The following is a 17,478-nucleotide window of genomic DNA, read 5'->3' as shown; positions in this document are numbered from 1 at the left end:
CTTTGCAGACAAAGCGCACCAGATTCAGGAAAATCCACGTGCCGATTTTTTTTTCCAGAGTAAACTCTATTTATTTAAAGATAATTTTTATTAATTTTAACATATAAATTATAGTACAAACCACAAAATTTCGCCACCTATACAATCTTTTTTTTTTGACTTCCATCAGCACCTCTGATGATCCACCGTTTTAATCACTTCTTATACATTTCTTAACTTCATATTGCCTTTAATTATCATAACTACCATCATCCTCCCCTATATCCATTTTTGTAATAGTTCCAATAATACTCCTCACAAAACTTCTTGCAAACCTACAAACGTGGTCTGATCATCACAATTACTTTTCAAATAGTCTGTAAATTTACGCCAGTCTTCTGTGAATTTCTGGTCCCGCGGATTTTGAATCCTTCCTGTTAGTTTATCTAATTCTGCATAGTCCATTAATTTCATCCTCCATTCTTCTTTCGTCTGTAATGACCCAGAGGCTGTACGCCAGCTCCCTCGGCCAATAAAGCGAGATGAGCGCCGCAACCCCAGAGTCAGCCTTTACCTATTAATATACTTCTTAATTGTATTTCGGTTGAACAATGACTTAGATACACTACATATTTTGTTATGGGCAAAGGCTTGAGATACCTATTAGGTCCATCAATTACTATATAGTCAGATTGTTTATTTCCTTGACACCTGGTGGGAGGGCGCCACCACCAAGAAGGCCCTCTGCCTGGTTCCCTGTACCCTCGCTTCTCGCAGGGAGGGAAATGCCAGAAGGCCCTCAGGAGATGGACCCCGGTGTCCGGGGTGGAGACGCTCCTTCAGGGATACTGGGCTGTTTAGGGCTTTCAAGGTCAGCACCAACACTTTGAATTGTGCTCAGAAACAGAGTGGGAGCCAATGTAGGTCTTTCAGGACCTGGGTTATGTGGTCTTGGCAGCCGCTCCCAGTCACCAGTCTAGCTGCCACATTCTGGAATAGTTGCAGTTTCCGGGTCACCTTCAAAGGCAGCCCTACAGAGAGCGCATATTATAAAAGGTACATTCTCTTCCTCTAACTTTTCCATCTCTTTTGTTTTTCCATTTGCTGGATTCCCCAATGCAAAGCTGTGTGCGAGAAAGACTTTAGATTACAGGGGTCAGCAAACTTTTCCAGCAGGGGGCCAGTCCACTGTCCCTCAGACCTTGTGGGGGCTGGACTATGTTTTGGGAGGAAAAATGAATGAATTCCTATGCCCCACAAATAACCTAGAGCTGCATTTTAAATAAAAGCACACGTTCTACTCGTATAAAAACACCAGGCGGATCCCACAAATAACCCAGAGATGCATTTTAAATAAAAGGACACATTCTACTCATGTAAAAACACACAGATTCCCAGACCGTCCACGGGCCGGATTGAGAAGGCGACTGGACCAGATCCGGCCCCCGGGCCTTAGTTTGCCTACCCATGCTTTAGAAATTGCCCAGGCGCTTAGCCAAAGACCGCCAGAAAAGCACTGGTAAGAGGCAATCTGCAACAGAAATTTGCGAGTGAAGATTGTCTTTTGTCTCGTAATGTGGGGAATTCAGCTAAGCACCCCTTCCAACCTCTGCTTTAAAAGCTAAGAGAGGCCACAGGCCTAACGTTCCCGAGTTTTCACGAGGACGTCTTCGTGCAAACGTGGAGATTTAAAGTTTGGGGGGTGAGGAATGGAAAACAGAGATACAAACCGAAATTGGCACCTTTGGAGCACAGATGCTAAGCTTTTTTCTGGCAGCGGCGAAATAAATTATCCGGTGTTTTTGTTTTCTGGGAACAAAGACCTTCACCTGATGATGCTCCAATTTCAACCACTTTGGGAGCGAGGGAGAGAGTCAATTTTGGCTGCGTTTTGCCACTTAGCACTCTGCATAAGTGCTGGTCTCACATGCCCTCTATTCCCTTCGGGTCAATGTGCACCCGAGACAAATGTTGAAGCGTTTTTCAAGCACCTGGAAGCAGCAAACACGCCTCCTTCTTCACGGTGTTTAGGCAGAAAGCTGCGTTGGCTGAGAATGATTCATTGCTTTGTTATGCTTCTCCTTCGGCGACCCCTCGTAGCCAAATAAAATTGACTTCCATAAACACGGTTTTAACAGTGAGTCCGTAAGGGACTGTGGAGGCCAGTTCTGGACCCACACGTTCTGGACCCACCCCAACCCATTGGTTTCTGGGCGGGAGTTGATCCCGGTGTGGATTTGCCCAGCGTGTCTTCCTCTTAGCACGTTTCTCCCTTGCGTCCTGAATTCGAGTGTCTCCAAAGTCCACGACACCTTTGGTAAAGGCTGTTCTCCAACTGGAGCGCTCGCAGGCCAGCGTTTCCCAGTTGTCGGTGTTTATACTATATTTTTAAAGATTTTCCTTGAGAGAGTCTTTGAACCTCTTTTGTTGACCACCAACATTACGCTTTCCATTTTGAAGTTCGGAATAGAGGAGTTGCTTTGGAAGACGATCATCAGGTATCCGCACAACATGACCAGTCCAACAAAGTTGATGTTGAAGAATCATCGCTTTGACACTGGTGATCTTTGCTTCTTCCAGTACACTGGCATTAGTTCGCCTGTCTTCCTAGGTGGTGTGTAAATTTTTTCAGAGACACCATTGATGGAATCTTTCGAGGAGTTGGAGATGGCGTTTATAAGTGGTCCATGTTTCACAAGCGTACAGTAAGGTTGGTAGTGCAATAGCTTTGTAAACAAGCATTTTGGTTTCCCTGCGAATGTCCCGGTTCTCAAACACTCTGCACTTCGATCGGGAGAAAGCCGAACTCACAGAGCTCAGGTGAAGCTGGATTTTGGTATCAATTTTGGCCCTTGTGGAAATCGTGAATATTTCCCGCTGTAAAAACAGACAAGGCCAAGAGATGAGATAAAGTAAAGCTAAAGGGACCCCTGACCATTAGGTCCAGTCGTGGCCGACTCTGGGGTTGCGGCGCTCATCTCGCTTTACTGGCCGAGGGAGCCGGCGTACAGCTTCCGGGTCATGTGGCCAGTAGGACTAAGCCGCTTCTGGCGAACCAGAGCAGCGCACGGAAACGCCGTTTATCTTCCCGCTGGAGTGGTACCTATTTATCTACTAGGTTGGCAGGAGCAGGGACCGAGCAATGGGAGCTCACCCAGTCATTGCGGGGATTCGAACCGCTGACCTTCTGATCGGCAAGTCCTAGGCTCTGTGGTTTAACCCACAGTGAAATACAATTAAGAAGAAGTATATTCATAGTGAAATAATTATTAACCTCCAACTTAAAATGAGCAGGGGCCCAATTCTCCAATCTGTTAGTCATCTTAAATCTCATTTCTGTCTTCTGCGGCATTTGTTCCCCATCCCAGTTTGGCGTCATCTGCAAACTGGGAGGCATCGTTGATGGCTGAGTGGGGTCGGGGTCCTTCGCAGCGCAAGGGCCGCATGCCTTTGTGCCCAACTTCCAGAGGGCCGGTAAACCAAGTTTGATTTCACCTCTTCCTCCTGAGATAGCTACACTCACCCTTTCTGCCTCCCAACTTTCACCATTCTCAGGCTCCTGCAAATCAGCAGCGACCTAAATGCAGAAATCCACCACCTCACCTGTTGGATTTCTGTCTGCGGCTTGGAAATGCGAGCCTTTCCCCCCTCAACCTCCCCAACGAATCCCCTTTCTGCATTTAAGAAAAGCAATACTGCAACGCAGCTCTTAAAAGCACGATTTTTAATTATTATTATTTACACAAAAAACATCTTACGCGGAACGACGTTTTGTTCTTCCGGAAAATGCAAAGTTGGTTTGTACATTCGGCAGAAGGTCTCAGCGCCGTTGTAGTGCAAGAAAAGTGTGTATTGGGGGGGGTGTTTCGTGTTCAAATGCCCCCCCCCCCCCAATTCTTCCTGCACGTGGTAAATTAGAAAGGTTGGGCAGTAGTTTCCTTGGCAGATTAGATTTCTGCAGGAAGGGAGTTTTTCCCCATATAGGGGGAGCTTGCAAACTTGCAAACACCCCCCCCCCAAAGTATATTTCAGGGGAAAATGTGTTTCCTCTGACTAAGGGCCAAGTTAATTTGGCTGCCCTTCCACAAAATCCCACTGTTTTGACACCATCGTGGCAACACGAGAGGAAGAAGAGATCGATCAAAAATACCCAGAAATTGTGGCATCGTCTCGGAAAAAGTCTGAAAAATCACAATAAGTGCAACAACTCTCAATAAGAACATTTGCAAAGGGACATTGCAGATAATCATAAAACCGCACACACACTCACACAAAAACTCAACTTTGGTATAGTTTTCTGAGCATGCAACAATCAAAATAAAAATCCACATCTGATCAGTAGCCGGGGCGAAAAAGGACAATAATTTAACTGATTTATAAGACCCTCTATTTCCCGATGATTCCTAGTTGGAAGGGTCCCTCAGAGGTCATCCAGACCAACCCCGTGCAATGCAGAAATCTCAGCCCATATCTTTATTGATAGCCAGTGGTTGAAGCCTAGGCTCCCGAAGGTCAGAAATCGATCCCCTGTACAGATAGGAATTCAAACTAGCATGTGAAGGGCAGACCAGTATATCAGACAGAGGCACAGCGCGAAGCCTCCTCCAGGTTCGCCCTCTTTAAAGGATCCAATCGCATCCGATGCGAAGAGCCTTTGACAAAGATGCTTCAGGGCTGATATCCTGGGAGGTTCCCTGTCGCCTCCCTGCCTGAATTATTTTTATTTTATTAATTTATTCAATTAATGATGACCCTCGGGGCTGATATCCTGGGAGGGGGTTCCCTGTCGCCCCCCTGCCTGAATTATTCTTAATTTTATTCATTTATTCAATTAATGATGACCCTCCAGGTCCCTTCCAACTCTACAGTTCTACGATTCTAACAACAGAAAGACCACAGGTTTCCCTTCCCTGCCCTACGGAGGGAAAGGAATCCGTTCCCCAGGAACGGGCTCGGCTAAATTCCTTTTTGAGGTCTAGTAACTTGCGTAGACTTCTTTGGAACCGGCGGCGATGCACGTTTCAATTGAATTTAATATTTTTAAAAACTCGCTTTATGGCACGACAGAGCAAATTGGGGGAAACCAAACGAATGAAAGAACCAGCGGCAAAGATAATTAATTATTATTATGGTGCCAGGGTCATTTCATCAGTAGATAGCAATTTGGGGGGGAACTGAAAACAAAATCCGAATCCATTGGCCATAAAACATACGGATACACACCTATTATCTTTAAAAATACACTATATTACATTTTACAAAACGCGGGCTGTCTTCTGACAACTTGGGAGGCGCTTGGCAAAAAAACGGGGAAACCTGCAACTGTCATTCATACGTTTAGAAAATGAGGCAGTTCGGCTGAGAACGGATGGCTGCTGTGGTTTTTTTTTGGGGGGGTGTAGTTTCGCTACAGACGGGATGCCACCCGACCCCCAAAATTCAGAGAAATTCGGATTACGAATCGAAGCACCGTTAAGGCCAGTTAGAAAAGTTTTTCCTTCTTTTGCAGGAGGCACCCAATTTCCAAGAGGCGTTGAGTCCCCCGCCATCCCATAATAAAAGAGCGTTGAGACAGACACTAAAGAAGCCCGTTGAAACCAAGAGAGAGAACCTCCAGTCCCAGAAGCCGGATCGGATTGGCAGCCGTTTCCTGGCACGACCCCCCCGCGAGGCGGACCCGATCCTCTGCCAAAAGGGTCTTGCGCACCCCCCAAAAAAAATTATTCAGAATTCAAGGCGCTTGTGGGAAAACCCAAATTTTGCCGCTTTAAAATCGAGCCGAGCCGAAGCTGTAGCCAGCCATTATAACGCCAGCTCTCTAACATTTGCTTTTCAAAAACCAGGGATATATATAAACAGAAAAACATCTCCAGGAGGTCAGAACGGTGACTGCAAAAACGACCGATAGGAGAGGCGTTGATAGTTCTTTCCAGAAAGCTTGCAGGGGAGAGGAAAGCTTTTCCTGAAAAAGCAAAAAGCGAAGGATTTCCCTTTTTTCGTATTGCAAAAACGCAAAATGAAAAAACAACTGTGTCAAATTGGGTTGGAGAAGTCGCCCCTTTTCAAATTCTCCAAATCTGAGATGCGATGCTTTTATTTCCAGGGGGGGAAACGAGCTGTGGCCCATTCGCACTGAGCCATCTATAAATCCCAGTTTTTTCAAAAAAGGAGGGACCTATTAAAAATATACGCATTTTTATAAATTGCCTGCAGACTAAATTACGGGCGGCATTTTAAAATCAAAGGATTGTTTTAAAAATCAAGCGACCTGGGCCACTTGAGTCTAACGACGCAACACAACCCTACTTTTGGGGTGCGCGGCCTTAAAAAAGGGACGAGTTTTCACCCAGGCCCCCCTCAAACTTTGTGGTCTCCCACCAGCCCCAAGCAGCTTCATTCACTACGAACCCCAAAATCCAGGACCCCCCCCAAAACTGGTGCCAAAGTTTCACGGTCCTTTTTTCGCGGTGAAGAAACACCCTGCGTTTTGCGGCACCCCAAAAAAACAGAGCAATAGATAGACCCTCAAACCCGGGGGGTCACCCCCCTTAAAACCCCAATGAGTTTAAGGGTCTATGGCGCTGCAAAACGCGGGGTGTTTTCGCTGCGAAACGTTTGCCCGGCTATGATTGGGAGCGAATCGGATGACATTGGGTTTGGGGGTGACCCCGTGACACCCCCCTCCCCGGTTTGTGGGTCTATGGCTGTCTGTGGGGTGCGGCAAAAAGGGGGGGGGTTCTCTGCAAAAAAACCCCCACAAAAACCGACTGCAAAACTTTTACACCAGTTTTGAGGGGATTCTAACTTTGGGGGTTCGCAGTGAATGAAGCTCAGCATTGTTTGGGGGTGATGGAGGTGGGGGGGACCCCACATCCAGGACTTCCCAGGCAGAATCGGGGCCTCCGAAATGGGCCAGGGAGCTCCTACTCTGAGGGAGGGACTGGTAACAAAAGCATCAGTGGCTGGCCTGCATCTTTTGGGTACCCGAGATGGGAGGCGGTTGCTAGGCAACCACAGACAACACCTTCCTTCCAGCATCTCTGGTGAGAGGCGCCCTCCCCGCCAAAACTCATTTGCCTTTAAATACTTTTTTAAAAAGCCAACGGAAGCAGAAATTTCGAAGCGGGGGGGGGAGGCAGGGGGGACACCCCCGGAAGACGACCCGGAACCGCCATCAGCTCATTTGCTCCAGGTAAGTCGAAAGCAGCGGATCCGGAGGTAGGAAGATGGTGTGCTTGTTGCTAACTTTCATCTGGCGTTTGCCTTCGTAGTCAGAACCTAAGACGGACAATATAATAATAATAATAATAATAATAATAATAATAATAATAATAATAATAATATTAACAACAACAAGCTTAGTTGGTCTCTAAGGTGCTACTGGAAGGAATTTTTTGTTTGCTTGTTTGGTAGTAATAATGATAATGATAATGATAATTTTGGCTTATTTAAACACCTTGAAAAACAGGTGTTCTTTTCCAAAAGGAAACAAGCAAATACAGTGGTACCTTGGTTCTCAAACGCCTTGGTTCCCAAACGCCGCAAACCCAGAAGTGAGTGTCCTGGTTTTCGAACGTTTTTCGGAAGCCGGACGTCCGACGCGGCTGTCGGCTATTGTTTCTGGGGCGCCTGCGCCCATCAGAAGCCGCGCCTCGGTTTCCGAACATTTCGGAAGTCAAACAGACATCTGGAATGGATTAAGTTTGGCGCTTTTGCTATTTATTTTGCGTTTTTGTTTTTGAGGCTTTTTCGGGTTCATTTGCTTTTGTGACTGTGCGGAACCCAGTTCAGCTACTGATTGATTGATTGATTGACTGCAGAAATGGATAAAAGCCCCCCATCCAAACAATGACTATCATCAGTGCAGTAAGAAAAAAATATATTTTAATTTTTATCATCTACAATACTGCCTTATTTATTTCATAGTACAGCACATTGATTATTGCTTTCGTTTTATGGATCAATGGTCTCGTTAGATAGCAAAATCCATGTTAAATCGCTGTTCTAGGGGCTGTTTTTACAAGTCTGGAACAGATTCATCCGTTTTGCATTCCTTTCTATGGGAAAGCGCTGCCTTGGTTTTGGAACGCTTTGGTTTCGGAACGGACTTCCAGAACGGATTAAGTTTGAGAACCAAGGGACCACTGTAGAATGAAAACCTTAGGAGATTTTTTTGGGGGGGGAGGGGGTTGGGCGCGGAAGAAGAGCTTTCCAATTGCAATTTTTTAAATAAAAAAAGTTATTTTCCACTTATCACTCAGCCACGGAGGCCGGAATGGAAGGCGGATCAGAAGGGACTCGCCCCTCCTGCAAGGGAGAGATAGCCCCGTTCGACACAGGCAAGCAAGTTTCCTTCCAAAATAAATACGAAATATTATCAGAAAGGAGCCCTTACTGGCAGAAGCGAGGTCCATGTATTGGCAGACGGCGTGAAGGAGAAGCCTTTCGAAGCTGTAAGAAAAGAGATCGAAAGACACGTTTTTATAACTTTCTGCAAGTTCTTTCCTTAGGTTCAATTCACAATTCTGGTTCCCAATTCTTTCCTTATATTCCCAATACTTTCCTTATGTTCCAATTCACAATTCTGGTTCCCAATTCTTTCCTTAGGTTCAATTCACAGTTCTGGTTCCCAATTATTTCCTGAAGTTCCCAATTCTTCCCTTACGTTCAATTCCCGTTACGTCGATTGATTGATTCCGGCCGTACGTTTACAAAACGATATTATATATACCTTCGCGGAACGGAAGAATTTGCAGCATCACCCCCCCCCCCGTCTGTTTTAAACCATTACTTATTTCTATATTGATTTCTCTTCCTTATCATCTTGCGTTGGGCAACTTCCCCTCCCCTCCAGAAAATTAACTTTCTACTCTCCATCCTATGTAATAATAATAATAATAAATTTTTATTTATATCCCGCCCTTCCCGGTTCAGAAAACCGGGCTACCGACAAATTTAAAATACTTAATTGCTGCAACAAAAAACAGCACGAAATGCAGTATAAAACGTGAATAACGATAAATTCAGAATTCAAAAATCAATTTAGGGGGAAAACCAATTCGATAAACATTAGGGCTAGCTGGCTAAATTAGTCCTATTTGGGCCAGCGAGGAGACCAGGGAGAATTAGCTGTGGGATCCCAGAGCGGGGAATCTTCATAAAAAGGGAAGGAAGGGGAATAAGAGATCAGGCTAAGTTCCAATTGAAAGCCAGGAAATTAATAATAATAATAAATTTTATGTATATCCCGCCTCCCCAGTCGAAGCTGGGCTCAGGGCGGCTAACAACAATAAAAGAATACAACAGGAAATTATTAATAGGAAATAATTAATAGGAAATTAACTTCCTATTTTCCATCCTTTATAGATCCTTTGCTCTGGATACGTCCGGTTCCCAACAGCTGTTGGCTTTATCAGTACGAAAAAAAAACCATGTTGTGCATTGCCTTCTGTACTACAATTCCCATCCGGCCGCAGCGCCCGGCGCGAGAACCGTTTTGTCACCTGTTGTCCATCATTGCCGTGTAGACGGAACGAGGGCTGGTCGAGAAAAAGGCCAATAGCTCATCTTCGAAGCATTCCAGGGTCCCCTGAGGGGGGAAATAGAAGCGGCGGCAAATAACAACAAAGCCGTTTTATTATTTGTACCCCATGCCCAGGCAAAGCTGCAACAGCAAAGCTTCCCAAGTGCTAGTTTCTTCTTCGGTCCTGCGTTCGAAACCTACCATCGGGATGCGGCTCCGCTTCAGCGTGGTCCTCAGGCGCCGGCTGATGCGCTGGAAACACTCCTGAGGGGTGTAAGGGGCGTGTTCTGCAACGGAAAGAGGAGGAAAACAGGTCTGCGGTTTCTGCATCGCACGGGGTTGAGATGGATGACCCTGCGGTGTCCCTTCCAGGTCTGCACTTTTGTGGTTCTAAGGGGAAGAACAGGGACCAGGGGCTTCTACCTTGTTTAGATTATACAGAAATCCGGCACTGCCAGGAAGGGTAGGGAGTCTTCCCCCGGCTGTCGCTCCTGAACAGGGAGCGTTCGAGGGTAGACCGCTCTTGCATATGGAGGTTTGGCTGAAAGCAGAAATCTCTCTTCCTCCCTCCAAGAGGAAAGATGGTCTGGAAATTTGAGTGGGGAAGACAGATCCCCACTTGACTGGAAGGAAGGAAGGAAGAGAGAGAGAGAGAGAGAGAGAGAGAGAGAGAGAGAGAGAGAGAAGGAAGGAAGGAAGGAAGGAAGGAAGGAAGGAAGGAAGGAAGGAAGGAAGGAAAAAGAAACTGAGAAGGAAGGAAGGAAGGAAGGAAGGAAGGAAGGAAGGAAGGAAGGGGAAGGGAGAGAGAGAGAGAGAGAGAGAGAAAGAGAGAGAGAAGGAAGGAAGGAAGGAAGGAAGGAAGGAAGGAAGGGAAAGAGAGAGAGAGAGAGAGAGAGAGAGAAGGAAGGAAGGAAGGAAGGAAGGAAGGGAGAGAGAAAGAGAGGTGGGGAAGGAAGGAAGGGAGAAGGAAGGAAGGGGGAGAGAGAGAGAGAAGGAAGGAAGGAAGGAAGGAAGGAAGGAAGAGAGAGAGAAGGGAGGGATTTTTTGCCCCGGAAATGCAAACCAACCCTGCAAGGCAGCCCAGGCCAAACCCTCCATACCGTTCCACTTGGCATCTGCTTTTCCGGCCAGTTTGCCCTTCTGCTGCTTCTTCTTCGCCTCCTCTTCCAGGTACAGGAGCACCCTCTCTTGCTCCTCGCCGGAGCGGTTCATGAAGTCGTTCCAAATCTTAGCCAAGACACAGACACACACAAAAACGAGAGAATCCCATTAACGCACAACCCTCTCTGCCCATCCTGAGTCAAAAACCCAGCGACTGGAGCGGGAAAAAGAGCTGCGTTTCGCAGGGCCGATAATTTCATTTTATTTTCCCGTCGGAAGATCAATCCACTTTCGAGTTGATTAAGTGGGCGGAAAGCCGAAGAACCCAAAGTGTGGTTTGTGCAGGTTCCAAGTGGAACTTGAGACTCTGAATATCAGGGTTGTGGGTTGTGTGCATAAAAATCAGTGACTTTTTTAAAAATTTAAATCGGATTTTTTTTAAAAAAAAATGGATATATATATTTTTTTAAAAAAATGCTTTTGGAGAAAAAAATCTTTCTAAACGTAGTTTTCTATTTAAGTTAAAGTCCAAAGGCCTATAAGGATTTGTTTTAAGTTTTTCATGTGTGCTAAAACTCAGTCTAAGTTGTTTTTTTTAATGCTTTTAACAAGCACAGATACGTATACTGCAATGTTACTGTTTTTGATTTAAATTGGATTTTTGGAACGGACTTCCGGAACAAATTAAGTCTGAGAACCAAGGTTTTTAAAACTGAGTTTGTGTATTTATTTTAAAATAGGGTTTATGTATTTATTTAGGTTGGCCGAGTTACGGCAAACTGCACATCAGGAAGAACTTTCTGAAAGTAAGAATTGTTCGATTGTGGGTGGTTTTTAAGGAGGGGTTGCAATTGTGCAATTTAAGTCTTTTCGGCAATCGCTCCACGTAAGGTAACTCGAAATAATTTTGCAATTAAAAAGACACGTGCAATAAAAACAGCCCACACGATTTGATACATAAGGCGAAACAATTAAAAGATCGCTTTCGTACGCAAAAACGTTTTGAAGTTTTGCAGAAACAAGCTGCAATATGTAAAAAAAAAAGGTCTTAAATCTGATACATGCTATTAAAACAACAACAATGCCTCCTTTATCTCGCACCATCACTCCCAAGTGGAACCCGAGTTCGAAAGACGAATTCCCGACCCGGGTACGGAAAAAAGGCTTCGGAATTCAGAACGCAGACTCGTTCAGATCCCAATTCCTGCCTAGGACTGAAAACGACAAGAAGGGGCCACTTCAAAGTCCACAAAGCTTTCAGAATTAAAAACGTGCAAAAGCGGCTGAGGTTTAGCAACGCTCTCTTCCCATCTGGCAGCTCAGGTCCGGCAAAGTTCCTTTCCCGTCGCAGCTGAGGTCTTGCAAAACGATTTGCTTTCACCTCGCAGCCAATTTGACCGAATGAATCAAAACCGAATTTGGGCGAGATGCGATTCCCAGCTACGAAATGAAAATCTGAAATATTGCTGAAATTCCAGCTACGAAATGCAAATTTGAAATGTTGTTGAATTGTTGATTCGTTTGAATACAGAAAAGATGCAATTTGCAAAATAATAATAATAATTTAATATTTATACCCCGCCCATCTGGCTGGGCTTCCCCCGCCACTCTGGGCGACTTCCAAAAAAATATTAAAATACTGTGAAACATCAAACATTAAAAGCTTCCCTAAACAGGGCTACCTTCAGATGCCTTCTAAAAGTCTTTGACATCTGGTTGGAGGGCGTTCCACAGGGCGGGCGCCACCACTGAGAAGGCCCTGACCCTGGTTCCCTGTAACTTGGCATCTCGCAGGGAGGAAACCGCCAGAAGACCCTCGGGAGATGGACCCCGCTGTCTGGGCTGGACGATGGGGGTGGAGACTCTCCTTCAGATATACTGGGCCGAGGCCGTTTAGGGCTTTCAAGGTCAGCACCAACACTTTGAATTGTGCTTGGAAACGTCCTGGGGGCCAATGTAGGTCTTTCAGGACCGGGGTTATGTGGTCTCAGCGGCCGCTCCCAGTCCCCAGTCCGGCTGCCGCATTCTGGATTAGTTGCAGTTTCTGGGTCACCTTCAAAGGCAGCCCCACGTAGACCACATTGCAGTAGTCCAAGCAGGAGATAACCAGAGCATACACCACTCTGGCGAGACAGTCCGCAGGCAGGGAGGGTCTCATCCTGCATACCAGGTGGAGCTGCCCTGGACACAGAACTGACCTGCGCCTCCATGGACAGCTGTGAGTCCAGAATGACCCCCGGGCTGCGCACCTGGTCCTTCGGGGGCACAGTCACCCCATTCAGGACCAAGAAGTCCCCCACACCTGCCTGCCCCCTGTCCCCCCAAAACAGTCCTTCTGTCTTGAGCTGAGCTGTGCCTCTCAAGGAAGAGAGCTGGAATTTAACGAAAAGAGACCACAACGCGTACCTTGACGTACGTCTCGTTGTTGCAGGCTTCGGTGAAGATGCTCGGATTGGCCGGACGCACAATCTCCCCGTCTTCCCCTGTGCATTCGTCTTGCTCCAAAAGAGTCATCAGATAACGTGCTGGAGGAGAAAAGCAGAAGTCACGAGACACCGCTGCAGGTTAGCAATGGGTCCAAATGACTGTACAAAGCCGAAATCTGCATATATTGCCCCTCCCACTTTTGCAGCTGGCCCCGCCTCCACTGGCCTGCTGCCCCGCCCCCAGAACGGACTTTGGCCCCCGGCCGGAAAATGCTTCCCCTATCATTATGCACTGGGACGTGGGTGGCGCTGTGGGTTAAACCACAGAGCCTAGGACTTGCCGATCAGAAGGTCGGCGGTTCGAATCCCCGCAATGACGGGGTGAGCTCCCGTTGCTCGGTCCCAGCTCCTGCCAACCTAGCAGTTCGAAAGCACGTCAAAGTGCAAGTAGATAAATAGGTACCACTCCGGCGGGAAGGTAAATGGTGTTTCCGTGCGCTGCTCTGGTTCGCCAGAAGCTGCTTAGTCCTGCTGGCCACACGACCCGGAAGCTGTACGCCGGCTCCCTCGGCCAGTAAAGCGAGATGAGCGTCGCTACCCCAGAGTCGGTCATGACTGGACCTAATGGTCAGGGGTCTCTTTACCTTTACTATCATTATGCAACACAGCTCAGTTGGCAGAATCACAGAATTGCAGAGGTTCCAAACCTGTGCAATTCAGGAATCGAACCCGCAGCCCTGAGAATCTCAGGCTCAAGCGACTGCAGCAGTCTGGAGCTTTTTAGCTTAAGGGGAACTGCGAGGAGAGGAGAAGGGACCCCTCGCTGGGGGTCCTGTAGCCCAACGCCGTGCAATGCAGGAATCTTTTGCCCAAGGCGAACCTCGAACTCGCAACCCGGAGTCTCAGGCTCAAGCGATTGCAGTGGCCTGGGGCTTTTTAGCACAAGGGGGGCTCGAACCCACAACCCGGTGTTTATAAGAGCCTCCCATTCCACGGACCGAGCTCTCCCCGGCTCAGAGCAGCTTGGTCGTGGGTTCGAGCCCCGCGGGTTTGACTAGATGACCCCTGGTCCCTCGCGACTCCCACTGGGCAAGGAGAGGCGCCCCTAACCCGGAACTCAACTGTTCTCGAGGCGCTGCAAGCTCTTCCGCCCTTTGGCCCGGGGGATGAGATCAGAGTTGCGTATGGCTTGGTTGATATAGTACTGTTTTCGCTTCGCCGGGGAAAACCTCTTTGCTGTGGGGCTGGCCAGCGGCGGCAGGCAATCCTCAATCCTTCTGCAAAAAGGGAAAGCGAAGCGTTTTTAATAATAATAATAATAATAATTTATTATTTGTTCCCCGCCCATCTGGCTGGGTTTCCCCAGCCACTCTGGGCGGCTCCCACAAAGACCAAAAATACACTAAAATGTCACACATTAAAAACTTCCCTGAACAGGGCTGCCTTCAGATGTCTTCTGAATGTCAGGTAGTTGTTTATCGCTTTGACATCTGATGGGAGGAGAGACTTTGGCCACCTCCGGAGAAGAGAAGACTCCCTGGAAAAGACCCTGATGTTGGGAAAGATGGAGGGTGCAAGGAGAAGGGGACGACAGAGGACGAGATGGTGGGACGGTGTTCTCGAAGCTACCAGCATGAGTTTGACCAAACTGCGGGAGGCAGTGGAAGACAGGAGGGCCTGGCGTGCTCTGGTCCAGGGGGTCACGAAGAGGCGGACACCACTAAACGACTCAACAACAACAAACTCTGCAATTTCTATGGATAAAAATCAAGTTTGCAGAATTCACAGCTCTTGCGGCGGTCCAATAGATGCCGCAAAGCTCTCCCCCAAAACTGGCACTTGCAGGTATTTTACAGGCTCTGGCAGTTGACGTCATTCGAGGAAGTTTATTCAGAGATGAGTAAGCGAGGTAGGGTCATGTTGTCCCAGATACATTGTGTATGTGTGTTTGTGTTTGTGTTACCTAACAACCCAAATCATCCCTGGTGAAACCATGGCAAAAGGCTGCCTGCAACGTACCGTCCTCCCGACGGAACTACCCGCCACAAGAGATGGTTTCAGTAGCTTTTAGGCCAGGCAATGAGGAAGGGCTCCTTCTGCCAAGCAGAACCTCCAGCTTTGAGGCGCCGTCAAAACGTCTGGTAAGCCAAACCGGCCGGGTGTGTGTGTGTTTGCATGTTGTGTCCCGCACACCAAGCTCACGGTCTGCCCAGGGGCTGCTGTTGTTGTTGTTTAGTCGTTTAGTCGTGTCCGCCTCTTTGTGACCCCCTGGACCAGAGCACGCCAGGCCCTCCTGTCTTCCACTGCCTCCCGCAGTTTGGTCAAACTCATGCTGGTAGCTTCGAGAACACTGTCTAACCATCTCGTCCTCTGTCGTCCCCTTCTCCTTGCGCCCTCCATCTTTCCCAGAATCAGGGTCTTTTCCAGGGAGTCTTCTCTTCTCCTGAGGTGGCCAAAGTCTTGGAGCCTCAGCTTCACGATCTGTCCTTCCAGTGAGCACTCAGGGCTGATTTCCTTCAGAATGGAGAGGTTTGATCTTCTTGCAGTCCAGGGGACTCTCAGGAGTCTCCTCCAGCACCAGAATTCAAAAGCATCCATTCTTCGGCAATCAGCCTTCTTGAAGGTCCAGCTCTCACTTCCATACATCACTACTGGGGAAACCAGAGCTTTAACTATACGGACCTTTGCTGGCAAGGTGATGGCTCGGCTTTTTAAGATGCTGTCTAGGTTTGTCATTGCTTTCCTCCCAAGCAGCAGGCATCTTTTAATTTCGTGGCTGCTGTCACCATCTGCAGTGATCATGGAGCCCAAGAAAGTCAAATCTCTCCCTGCCTCCATTTCTTCCCCTTCTATGTGCCAGGAGGTGATGGGGTACCCTTCTCCAAATCAGGAACCCCCAAACGGGGTCTGATCCGGCAGAGCTCTCCGCACCCCGATTTCCTGAGTTGTGCCTCCGAAATGGAACCTCCAGTTACAGGAGAAGTCTATCTTAGGAGATGGATCAACTTGCTTCCTCCCGGAAGGAAACAGCTGTTGCATTACCTGTTTGTTTGCAAGCTTCTTGCAAAGGTTCCTGAACCCACCATGCTTTTATTATTTTAAAGAAATCAATTCCTTTTTTCCAAATAATAGCTACAGATATTCAGTGGCAAAGCTGTCCCCCTTACTCACCCATAGGGCTGGTTTAGGGGGGCTCCCGGTTGCTCCTCGTGGCCGGCTCCTCTTGCAGCGCCAGGATCTGTCCCCTTCAGCACCACCATGGCTCCAACCCCAACCCTGCAAGATCCTGAGGTCTGGGACCCGGATACCACCCCAGGTTTTTGCAAAGGCACCCGGCCCAGCCGCCTCCCCGGCTGCACCGCCCCAGGAAGACGCGTCAGCTCCGGGGGGAGGAAGGGAGCAAAGGGCTGAAGGAGGAAGAGGCGGCGCTACGGGCCGGGAGGGAGTTAAGCCTCCCTTGCAAAAAAGCAAAAGCTGATGCAACGAGCGCTGCCGCCTTTGCAAGATGCAGTTTGCTCCGGGCTTTGCAGGGCGCGGCGTTGCACGGGATGTGTTTGCGTGGCGTTGCATTGCATTGCATTGCAGCGCGTGAGAGTTTTGCATTTGCATTGCACAGAGTGTGTGTGTTTGCATTGCACGGAGTGTGTGTGTGTGCCTTGCACGGAGTGTGTGTGTGCCTTGCACGGAGTGTGTGTTTGCACTGAACGGAGTATGTGCGTGCATTGAACGGAGTGTGTGTGTTTGCATAGCACAGTGTGTGTGTGTGTGCCTTGCACCAAGTGTGTGTGTTCGCATTGCACTGCAAAGGGCTTTTTTTGCATTCCACTGCAAGTCGTGTGTGCTTGTGAGCTGGACAGCACTGCAATAGATCTCCAGTTGTGGCCGCTGCGAGGACCTCCAGATGTTGCTGTCCTCCTACCTCCCAATCCCCAGCCCCTTAGCCAGCATGCCCAATGGTCAGGGACGAGGGGAGTTATAATTCAGCTGTGTTGTTGGGTCTCCCTGCCAGCAGCTTGCGCAAAGATCAGGGCTGGATGGGAGTCCAGCAACCTCTGCAAGACCCCTGCACCCCGGTTGCACCACCTGCAAAGGAAACTCCTTGTTGCCCCTCTGCATGAGTGCCTGCTCTGCCTTGCATCAGGATTGACAGCCCCAACCAGAAGCCCCTGCAGACATTGCAGGACTCCAGGGATTCCTCTCAGCTCCAGCCAATGGGCGTTCCCATAGGAGAGGTGACGACAACAGCTTTCATTTGCATACTGCCCTCCCCACAATTCAATGCGGTTGGACCCCATTAGGAATGTACCATGCTTCACATATGTGTTGGAAATAAAGCGCCAAGTTATCTTTCGGAAGCGAGAAGATGATTTAAAAATAATAATAAAATAAGCAAAAGATTTGGTAAATAAATAAAAGGGCAGTTCATTTTAGTTCGCCATAACGTCAAAG

The 17,478-nt window shown here is 48.0% G+C and overlaps 1 protein-coding gene across 3 annotated transcripts; it reads right to left on the bottom strand.

Annotated features, from left to right (window-relative positions):
• Positions 1–3,688: 3,688 nt before the first annotated feature.
• R3HDM4 (R3H domain containing 4) lies at positions 3,689–16,433 on the bottom strand. 3 transcript variants are annotated; one of them, XR_014506698.1, is made up of 9 exons: positions 16,201–16,427; positions 14,152–14,306; positions 13,010–13,128; positions 10,603–10,729; positions 9,704–9,789; positions 9,483–9,568; positions 8,375–8,430; positions 6,585–7,257; positions 3,689–6,459 (listed from the first exon to the last, which is right to left on the bottom strand). XR_014506698.1 is itself a non-coding variant. In XM_083421860.1 (8 exons), exons 1-8 carry the CDS (start codon positions 16,287–16,289, stop codon positions 7,154–7,156), a joined length of 822 nt encoding a protein of 273 aa, XP_083277986.1. In that variant the 5' UTR covers positions 16,290–16,427; the 3' UTR covers positions 3,689–7,153. The 3 variants fall into 3 exon arrangements, 2 of the variants coding, with proteins under 2 accessions (XP_083277986.1, XP_083277985.1); XM_083421860.1 differs by having other exon boundaries at positions 3,689–7,257; XM_083421859.1 differs by lacking the exons at positions 3,689–6,459; positions 6,585–7,257 and adding an exon at positions 7,413–7,666 and having other exon boundaries at positions 16,201–16,433.
• Positions 16,434–17,478: the final 1,045 nt, after the last annotated feature.

The sequence above is a fragment of the Podarcis tiliguerta genome, assembly GCF_965153285.1.
Source record: "Podarcis tiliguerta genome assembly, chromosome: 18".
Lineage (NCBI taxonomy): Eukaryota > Metazoa > Chordata > Lepidosauria > Squamata > Lacertidae > Podarcis > Podarcis tiliguerta.
Note: the sequence above shows the minus strand (reverse complement) of the source record. Positions and strands in the feature narration are given on the sequence as shown.